Source organism: Artemia sp. Qi Xiang Cuo, chromosome 18 (genome assembly GCF_049724085.1).
Source record: "Artemia sp. Qi Xiang Cuo chromosome 18, ASM4972408v1, whole genome shotgun sequence".
Taxonomy (NCBI): Eukaryota; Metazoa; Arthropoda; class Branchiopoda; order Anostraca; family Artemiidae; genus Artemia; species Artemia sp. Qi Xiang Cuo.
The window spans coordinates 60,571,618-60,582,493 of NC_142811.1; the positions used below are offsets into that span (position 1 = coordinate 60,571,618).

At 36.4% G+C, this 10,876-nt stretch overlaps 1 protein-coding gene across 1 annotated transcript; it reads right to left on the minus strand.

Annotated features, from left to right (window-relative positions):
• Positions 1 to 3,093: 3,093 nt before the first annotated feature.
• LOC148941727 (serine/threonine-protein kinase/endoribonuclease ire-1-like) lies at positions 3,094 to 3,699 on the minus strand. The gene has a single exon (XM_089104241.1). It carries the CDS (start codon positions 3,697 to 3,699, stop codon positions 3,094 to 3,096), a length of 606 nt encoding a protein of 201 aa, XP_088960367.1.
• Positions 3,700 to 10,876: the final 7,177 nt, after the last annotated feature.

Sequence of the window (10,876 nt, forward strand, 5' to 3'; positions counted from 1 at the left end):
AGTATAAATATTATTAATACCCTTGGAATTTAGAATTAATTCTTTAATACTTGGCATAAGGCTGGATGTCTTTGCAATCCTAAGGCAAGCTTTAGATCTTAACATTTTATTTTTGTGCCCTGGTTTATAGGTTATTATTAGTAAAAAAAATTGTTCAATATTGATTAAACATAACTAAAACACATAATTTATCTCGTAGATAATTTTGAAGACCACACTGCCAATTCATGAAGATAAAATAAAAGTTTAAAATAGGGATAAAATCCTTTTTAATTGATATTGTTTAGAAATTCACAAAAAATACCAGATATTTCGGTCACATATACATTGACCGTCATCAGTATTAAAACTAAACTAAAACAATTTAAAACAAAACTACATATTGTTTAATTCTCTAATTCCTTTCAAAGCAAAGGCGGAAGCTAGCCTCTTTGACCTTCTTGGATTCGGTTCATTAGCATTCAATGATATAACATTTGGACAAAGGTAAACTACATTGGGTGAATTGAACCTATACTCTGTCAGATTTTGGCTGAACTCTGTCAGAGTTCAGCCCAAATTCACCTGCATCCCGATTCAAATCAATATTCTTGAATAAGATTTTCTTTATTTCAAGAGTTTCACAAAAATTTTTCTTTAAACCCCGATCCCTAGAAATCAAAGAGACATTCTCGAACAAAATGAACCGAATCCAAGAAGGTCAAAGAGGCTAGCTTCCGCCTTTGCTTTGAAAAGAATTAGAGAATTAAACAATTTGTATTTTTTTTATTTCGTATATAAACTTTTGTTTTGAATTGTTTTAGTTTAGTTTTACTACTAATGACGGTCACTGTATAAGTGACCGAAATATCTGTTTTTTTGTGAATTTCTATACACAGTCTGTTAAAAAGGATTTTATCCCTATTTTGAACTTTTATTTTATAATCTATCTCATTTTTTGGCTGGGAAATACTCCACAGAATTGTAATTAGTTGCAATAAGCATGATGCTTGGTACTTGTGCACCCAGTTTAATGGTTAGTAAAGCAATATTAGTAAGACTATTAATTACAGTAGCCTATTCTTTGTTTATTATATTGGTTTAACTAATCCTTATTTTTTCTTTGGAGAAAAAGCAGCCAGTTGCTGTACACTTTATGACTAGATTCAGATATGCACAAAGTTCCAAAGTTGCGAATAACGGAATTTCAAAAGCTGCCCACACTTCTAGCAGGAAAATTTGTGTTTTGAGGGTTTTTCTTTGAGTAAAAGCATTATTACATGTAAAAATGGTATTTTCAGACAAAATCAGCCAATAAATTTGAAGACTGCAAGTTTAAAGCATCATTATTACTTTGCAGATCTGCTCAACTAAACTTAAATGAGATGGGAGATTGGTCTAAATGATGAGGATATCATTCTGCGACGGGAAGGGGGATATGCGACGTAAGACCCTATAATTTCCCCTACCATCCGTAAAGGCTGCTTAAAATGAAAATTGTTATTTTTGCAACCCGATTTTGAAGTATTGAATAAATGCCCTTTTGCTTTTTAACTTCTTCCACGAAGCATGGGAAGTAATACGGTAGGTCTACCAACTGATTTTGTGTGCCACTTGTTCCTGGCAGTGGATCCAGTTTAGGCTCTGATCTTGGCAGTGGATCCAATCAAGGCTGCTTCAAAGAAGAAACGATGGATTCTACAAAATCGTAATCCTTGCGATAGAAACTATTGAATATGTCTTCGTTCTTTATGTGACGCACACCATACCAAGTCCCCATTAACAAGAAAGGAAACCTCTCTGTCCAATATTTGCAAAATTGGTCAGGTATCTTGACCATGACTTGACGAACACCGACAGGCACCTATAGTGGTGAATATGGTTCCTTTTGCACCTCAGTAAATCACGCACGGGATCCCTTATGAGACAGTCCGAATAATCAAGAGTCTGTACGACCAGTTCCGAAACCAAGTAATAACCGTTAATGGGCTGTCAGAAGAGTTCACAACTTCGTCAAGACGACTCCAGCGTTGCATCTTATCATCACATCTCTTCAACCTCTTTCTAAATATCGTTCTGTCACTGATGCAGTCGGAATATGGCGTAGCAATAGGAAGGCTGCTGATAGACAATCTTGCCTACGCTGATGATATTTTTCAGCTAGCCAACTCTATACAACAGCTGCAGGCACAAGCTGATAAACTCTACGATACCACAAAGCCGTTTGGGATGGAGATCATTGCCAGCAAGACCAAAGTCATGGTAACTACGAGACTTTAACTAGACAACTCGCCCATTATCACCATAGGCGGGAGACAGGTTGAAGCAGTTGACCTTTTTCTGTACCTTGGTAGCCTACTCTCCTCAGATAATTGCCATAGCTCTGAAGTGAAACGTCGACTTGCACTTGCTAGCTCTAGCTTCGGAAGACTAGCCAACCTCTGGAAAAGCAACCACCTAGCCAACAAACTCAAAATGCGCCTATTCTACAGTTTAGTAATCCCCATAGTTATTTATGGATACCAAACATAAACTCTGAAAACCGAAGACAAAAGAAAACTTCTAGCTTTTGAGATTAGATGTCTCCGTCGCATTGCTAGAATCAAATACACTGACCGAATCACTAATGTCGAAGTACGCCAAAGGCTCCAGTCCACTGAAACCATTCTAAGTAATATCAAGGATGAACAACTGCGCTGGTTCGGCCAGGTCAAACGAATGGAGCCAACCCGCCTCCCGAAAATTGCCCTTGAAGGATCCCTCCATGGCCTTCGTCCACGAGGCAGACCACGAAAATGATGGATGGAGAACTCCCACTTTGACAATGTGAAGATAGCCCAGTTGTCACGTATCACACCAGATAGAGCAACGTACCGAGCTGTTACGCATGAGCTAGCAAAAGGAGTGGCCCCAAAATGTCCCACGAGGATGGCCGGGAGCTAAGTAAGTAAGTAAGTAAATCACGCACCTGTCCACCCTCATATTTTTTAAACTTCTGGGTCCCAAGACAATTTAAGACAACTGGAGCCAATCGTATCGTCCTGCCTTCATCCTTTATTTTTGGAGCCAAGCCACCTAAAGAAGTAATGATAGCTATTTTACTACTTTCTAGACTTAGTCTATCACTGGTAACCTGATAAAACTCCAGAATTTTTTACTGTCCCAAAACACTGGATGTTTGCAAATGACCGTAGCCACTGGTATTTTGTCAGGGTCAGATTCCAGCATATTGGTTATTAGATTTGTGTCTGGGCAATCACTTAAATGAGACAAATTATACTTTCCTCGAGCAATGTTCTCTTGCCTAAGTTGATTTTTGTCCTCACCAGGTTTTGGCTCATTAGGGATAAAGTGGTAACTTCCCCCAGTCAATGCATAGAAGAATAAACACCCCATCCCAAAAACCTTAAAGAATAAGGTGCAGTGTTTTTTGGCCTTTATCTCTGGAGCGATCGATCCAAATGTTCGAACAACAGTGGAACAGGAAAATGATGATGAGTCTTCTTTGATCTTCTTTGAAAGACCAAAGTCAGAGATCATGGCTATGACAGGTCTCCTGCTAGAATAACTCAACTTAAGCAGAACACTGGAAGGCTTAACATCACAGTGCACTACGTTACAACTGTGGAGATGTTTCAATCCATGAGTCGGTTGGAGTAAAATAGACTTCATATTTACTTGATGACGAGTGTCACATTTTCGTTCAACAAATGCCTTCATCGTTGTTTTACATAGCTTCAAGGCAATGTAACAACACTTTTTGTCCAATTCACTATATAGATATCAGACAATATTGTCGTTTTTGTACCCTAGTTTATAGGTTATTATTAGTAAAATAAACTTTCTTCGATATAGATTAAACATAAGTAAAACACAGAATCTATCGCATTTTTTTGGGCTAGGAAATACTGCACAGAATTCTAATTAGTTCCAACGAGCATGATGCTTAGTACTTGTGCATCCAGGTTAGTGGTAAGTAAAGCAATATTAGTATGAGCATTAATAACAGTAGCCTATGCTTTGTTTATTAATATTGGTTTAACTAATCCGTATTTTTTCTTTGGACAAGAAACAGGCAGTTGCTGTACACTTTATGACTAGATTCAGGTGTGCACAAAGTTCCAAAGTTGCGAGTAACAGAATGTCAAAAGCTTCCCACAAAAGCTGGCAGGGGATCCAATCGAGGCTGGTTCAAAGAAGAAATGATGGATTCTAAAAAATCATAATCTATGTGGTAGAAACTTTTGAATATGTCTTCGTCCTTTATGAGACGCAGACCATACCAAGTCCCCATTAACAAGAAAGGAAACTTCTGTCCAATATTTGCAAAATTGGTCGGGTATCTTGCCCATGACTTGACTAACACGTACAGGCACCTCGTTTAAGTGGTGAATGTGGTTCTTTATGCACCTCAGTTAATCACACATCTGTCCACCCTAATATTTTTTAAACTTCTAGGTCCTAAGACAATCAAAGACAACTGGTTCCAATCGTTTCGTCCATTCTTCATCCATTATTTTTGGAGCCAAGCCATCTAAAAAAGTAATGATAGCTAATTTACTACTTTCTAGATTGACTCTATCACTGGTTACTCTGCCAATTTTTACTCTCCCAAAACAATGGATGTTTGAAAATGGCCGTAGCCACTGATCTTTTTTTCAGGGTCAGATTCCAGCATATGGGTTATTAAACATGTGGCTTGGCAATCACTTAAACGAGACAAATTATACTTTCCTCTGGCAATGTTCTCTTGCCCAAGTTGGTTTTTGTTCTCACAAGGTCTTGGCTCATTAGGGATAAGTGGGTGGCTTCCCCCAGTCGATGCATAGTTGAATAAGCATCCCATCTCAAAACATCAATGGATGAAGTGCAGAGTTTTTTGGCCTGCATCTCTGGAGTGATCCATCCAAATGTTCCAAAAACAGTGGAACAGGTAAATGATGATGAATCCTCTTTGATCTTCTTCGAAAGACCAAAGTCAGAGATCTTGGCTATGACAGGGCTCCTGCTAGAATAACTTCACTCAAGCAGAGCATTGGAAGGCTTGACATCACAGTGCACTACGTCACTGTGGAGATATTCCAATCCACGAGTCGCTTGGAGTAAAATAGACTTCATATTTACTGGATGACGAGCGTCACATTTTCATTCAACAAATGCCTTCAGTGTTGTTTTACATAGCTTCAAGGCAATGTAACAAAAATTTTTTGTCCAATTCACTATATAGATATCTGACAATGTTGTCGTGGTCCTCAATTTGCCTTAGAACCTTTACCTCGCTTAAGGCAAGACGGGAATTTTATAGCCACCGCTCATTTGTCAAACACGCCTTTGCAAAGAAGAGTTCCTTCGGAACCTTCTCCCAGAACGACCTGTGGGCTTAGGCTAATTCTTCCTACTCAAATCAACATTATATTCAACACAGTAGAAAATAATTCTTTAATTTGGTTGATAAGCACTCTGAAACAGACTAGAACTCAAAATTACAATTGGCAAGGTTAGACTAGACTTAGTAGCAAACACTTCAGTCGCTACAAACTAAATAGGGTAAAAGACCGAGTTAATAATTTTCTTCTTCTTCTTCTTCTTCTTCTTCTTCACCCTCGTTAAACATTCTTTAAGTTTCCACAATTCTTCTAAGAAAGTCCATATGTATGGTAATTCATTCAACATGGCAAATATCAGCTAAGGTAGGGAAATCCCTGCTTTTGAATGTGTTTAGCCAATGTACTGAATTTAGTAGTTAGAAATAACAGTCAGTATCAACCATTAAATGATTGCAAGGGGTGCCCCAGCCATTTAAACATTTGCCTATCAATTACTTGGCTTATCTGTCTTGGTTTTTCTCTGTCTAAAACTACCCAGTGTCTTGATGCAACCTATGCAGCCTATTGCAAAATACTTGATAACTTCAATTAAAAATACTTCAGTTATGTTTAATCTATATCGAAGAAAGTTTATTTTACTAATAATTACCTATAAACCAGGGTACAAAAACTGGACCTGTCTTGGCTTTTCTCTGTCTACAATTACCCACCGTCTTGATGCAACCTATGCAACCTATTGCAAAATACTTGATGACTTCAATTCAAAATATTTTGCAACCCGATTTCGAAGTATTGAAAAAACGTCCTTTTGCTTTTCAACTTCTTCCACGAAGCGTAGGAAATAATACGGTAGGTCTACCAACTGATTTTGTGTACAACTTGTTCCTGGCAGTTGATCCAGTTTAGACTCCCATCTTGGCAGTGGATCCAATCGAGGCAGGTTCAAAGAAGAAACGATGGATTCTAAAAAATCGTAATCCATGTGATAGAAACTTTTGAATGTGTCTTCGTCCTTTATGACACGCAGACCATACCAAGTCCCCATTAACAAGAAAGGAAACTTCTGTCCAATATTTGCAAAATTGGTCAGGTATCTTGCCCATGACTTGACTAACACGTACAGGCACCTCGTTTAAGCGGTGAATGTGGTTCTTTATGCACCTCAGTAAATCACACACCTGTCCACCCTCATATTTTTTAAACTTCTAGGTCCTAAGACAATCAAAGACAACTGGTTCCAATCGTGTCGTCCATCCTTCATCCATTTTTTTGGAGCCAAGCCATCTAAAGAAGTAATGATAGCTAATTTACTACTTTCTAGATTGACTCTATCACTGGTAACCAGATAAAACTCCAGAATTTTTTTAACTGTCCCAAAACACTGGATGTTTGAAAATGGCCGTAGCCACTGATCTTTTTTCAGGGTCAGATTCCAGCATATGGGTTATTAAACATGTGGCTTGGCAATCACTTAAACGAGGCAAATTATACTTTCCTCGAGCAATGTTCTCTTGCCCAAGTTGGTTTTTGTTCTCACCAGGTCTTGGCTCATTAGGGATAAATGGGTGGCTTCCCCCAGTCGATGCATAATTGAATAAGCACCCCATCTCAAAACATCAATGGATGAAGTGTAGAGTTTTTTGGCCTGTATCTCTGGAGTGGTCCATCCAAATGTTCCAAAAACAGCGCAACAGGAAAATGATGATGAATCTTCTTTGATCTTCTTTTAAAGACCAAAGTCAGAGATCTTGGCTATGACAGGTCTCCTGCTAGAATAACTCCACTCAAGCAGAGAATTGGAAGGCTTGACATCACAGTGCACTACGTCACTGTGGAGATGTTCCAATCAACGAGTCGCTTGGAGTAAAATAGACTTCCTATTTACTGGATGACGAGCGTCACATTTTTCAAGGCAATATAACAAAACTTAGCTTCAAGGCAATGTAACAAAACTTTTTGTCCAATTCACTATATAGATATCTGACAATGTTGTCGTGGTCATCAATTTGCCTTAGAACCTCCACCTCGCTTAAAGCAAAACGGGAATTTGCAATAAAAATTCTTTTTATAGCCACCGCTCATTTGTCAAACACACCTTTGCAAAGAAGAGTTCCTTTGGAACCTTCTCTGAGAACGACCTGTGGGCTTAGGCTAATTCTTCTTACTCGAATCGATATTATATTCAACACAGTAGAAAATAATTCTTTAATTTGGCTGATAAGCACTCTGAAACAGATTAGAACTCAAAATTGCAATATGCCAGGTTAGACTAGACTTAGCAGCAAACACTTCAGTCACTACAAACTAAATAGGGTAAAAGACCGAGTTAATGATTTTCTTCTTTTTCTTCTTCTTCGCCCTCGTTAAATATTCTTTAAGTTTCTACAATTCTTTTAAGAAAGTCCATATGTATGGTAATTCATTCAACATGGTATAATTTCCATCATAGAGTTTTTTTCCCCGCTAGTGAGTACTTGAGGAGTTTCGTCGGATATTGACGGTGTAGAGTTCTTGGAAAACTTTCAATTCCATTTATTGATCCTCTCCTCCTACTTTCTCTTGTGTTAGTTCCTAAGGCGTCTGTTCCTAAGGCGACTTAAAGGTTACTTAAAGAACAAAGAATTTTCTTAAAGGATTTTCAGTGATGTATCAATCGTCGTTGTTTCGCCATCTAATTTTATCCTTGATGATTCTTGCTGATTGATCGCTATCCTTGCTGATTCTTCATTTAGTTTGATTAGATCTGGGATGATACTTTTGTTGGTTTCTGATATCGAGGACTGCAAGTCTTAAGTCTGCATATAGGATATTGGTGGTGTTCTTGCGGTATTTTTCTCCGTTTTCTTTGTTTAATTTGTAAGTTCATATTTTAATTAAGGGGTGGATTTTTTTCCTGTTGACTCGTTTAGTATTTCCAGTGATGTATCTATCGTCGTTGTTTCGCTATCTAATTCTATTTCTGCTGGTTCGGTATTTGGTACATCAGTTTATGATATATTTTGGAGTTTGTTTGTAATAATTTCATTTCTTACTCTAGACGGTGCTTCGTTGGTGATGTTGTTTGAGGCGTGGTTTTGCCACAATTCTGTAAGGAAAGCCCATATGCTTGGTAATTCTTTCAACATGGTATAATTTCCATCATAGAGTTTTCTTTTCCTGGTAGTGAGTACCTGAGGGGTTTCAACGAATATTGACGTTGTAGGATCACTTGGAAAACTTTCGATTTCATTTATTGATCTTCTCTTCCTACTTTCTCTTGTGTTAGTTCCTAGGGCCATATCAATCTCTGGCATTTTTTATCAAAATCATGTATTATAAATTTTAACTTTAGTTTTGGGATAGTGGGAAGTGAGACTTCTTTCTTTTCCTTCTCGTACAAGGTTTTATTAGATTGCAAGCCCTAATATGATCTTAAGAATTGAAATAAGGATTCCTTGAGTTCTTTAGTATATTTCTCTAGTCTCATTACCTGTTCGAATAATGTTTCAAACGGCTTAGGATGTAGCTTCATAAATATTTTCCATGCATTGTGGCTGGCTAAAAGCGAATTTTCGTCCTTGAATATTACTCCATGTTTTACAGTGTCCTGGGCATTTGTATGAACGATTAAAACATTCATCAGAATTACTATGATCTTCATTTTATTGCTAAAATAATGCCAAGATTAGTTAGTTATGTTCCAACATATTTTAAGGATTATGTTAAGTTTTGTAAAGTAATGGGGTCTTAGACAGAATATTTCGGAAGAATTGCTCTTTACTATTTGCCTTGAAGAAGGTATTTGTCTTTAGTCTAGATTATTGGTCATGCCTCATATCAGCTAAGGTAGAGAAATCCCGGCATTCGAATGTCTTTAGTCAATGTACTGAGTTTAGTAGTCAGAATTAACAGTCAGTATCAGCCATTCAAAAAATTGTAAGGATTTATTACTGTCTATGATTGATTTAGTAAGTCCTTTGGACTATTTATTCTTTTATTTATAAAAAAAAACTTCTATTCTCTTTTGATTGCTTTGAATGGTTGTAGGGCAAGTGAATAAAAGCAATACAGTTTACATAATTGTATTAGTATGGCGTCTAGGGTGTATTAATCATTGATAAAGAATATAATTATTTCTTGTAGCCATAAACATGATAGAATGTGACCACAATTTCAGCTGCATTTTATTGTTGAGGACAGGGGCATGGTAACCTCCTGTAGTATTAGGCCTACTCTACTGATCAATGTTGTTTTTGGTATTTTATTTTCATAGTAATATAACAGAGTAGAATTGATTCTTTCATTAGGTATATTTATTACATAATAACTATAGATCAACAGACTATGTCTCGGCTGGGTAAAGTTCTAGCAATATTAGAATTTGATGGGTTTTTTTTTAAATTGGAATAAAAACAAAGGGACGTTGGAAGTTTTAAACTATGATAAGACACTGTTTATCAGTTATTATAAGAGTACAAGAGGTAAAAATAAGGATATAGTTGAGGTCTCTGATAGTAATCCTATTTATCATACCTAGGCTCTATATAAAACTATATAGGCTATTTAATGTTGGAAGGAATCTTCCTATTTAGAAATTTTTCTTTGCCTTTTGGTCTTTACTCATTTAAATTCGTGTATTCAAGGATAAATCTATATCAAAATGTTTTTATGCTATATTCTTTAAATCTGTCTTACTGAGTTCTATAGGTTGATACATTAAACTTTTAATTAAAATATTCAAGAAAAGAAAGATATAAACAAACAGTTCTAATGTGGTTTCAATTACTCTCATAATAGAAATATTTGTATAAGAATGTAGGCTAGTAGATGAAAAGGTAACTACAAGCTAAGCAGTACAGAACTTATCGAAGTAATTTGATCAGATTTTGACCAGAATCTATATATTTAGAGGGGCTAAGGCCTAGGGCCAAGAATTTGGTTAGCATTTTTTTTCTAAGACAAAACTCCAAGTATAAATATTAATAATACCTTTAGAATTCAGCATTAGTTCGTTAGTACTTGGCATAAGGCTGGGTTTCTTTGCAAACCTAAGGCAAGCTTTAGATCTTAACATTTTATTTTTGTGCCAAGTTTTCTAGGTTATTATTAGGAATTAAAAAAAACTTTCTTCAGTATAGATTAGACATAAATAAAACACATAATCTATCTAATTTTTTTGGCTTGGTAATAACTGCCCAGAATTCTAATTAGTTCCAATAAGCATGATGCTTGGTACTTGTGCATCCTGGTTAGGGGTTAGTAAAGCAATATTAGTAAGACTATTAACAACAGTAGCCTATTCTTTGTTTATTAATATTGTTTTAACTAATCCTTATTTTTTCTTCGGACAAGAAATTGCTTGATGTACACTTTATTACTAGATTCAGGTGTGCACAAAGTTTCTAAGTTGCGAATAACAGAATATCAAAAGCTACCCATACTTTTAGCAGGAAAATTTTTGTTTTGAGGGTTTTGCTTTGAGCAAAAGCATTTTACATGTAAAAATAGTATTTTCAGACAAAATCTGCCAATAAATTTGGGGACTGCAAATTTGAAGTAGCATTACTACTTTGCTGATCTGCTCAGCTAAA

Bases quoted from the DNA above. Each gene is read 5' to 3' on its own strand.
- LOC148941727 (XM_089104241.1), bottom strand. From the start codon at position 3,699: ATGAAGGCATTTGTTGAACGAAAATGTGACACTCGTCATCAAGTAAAT.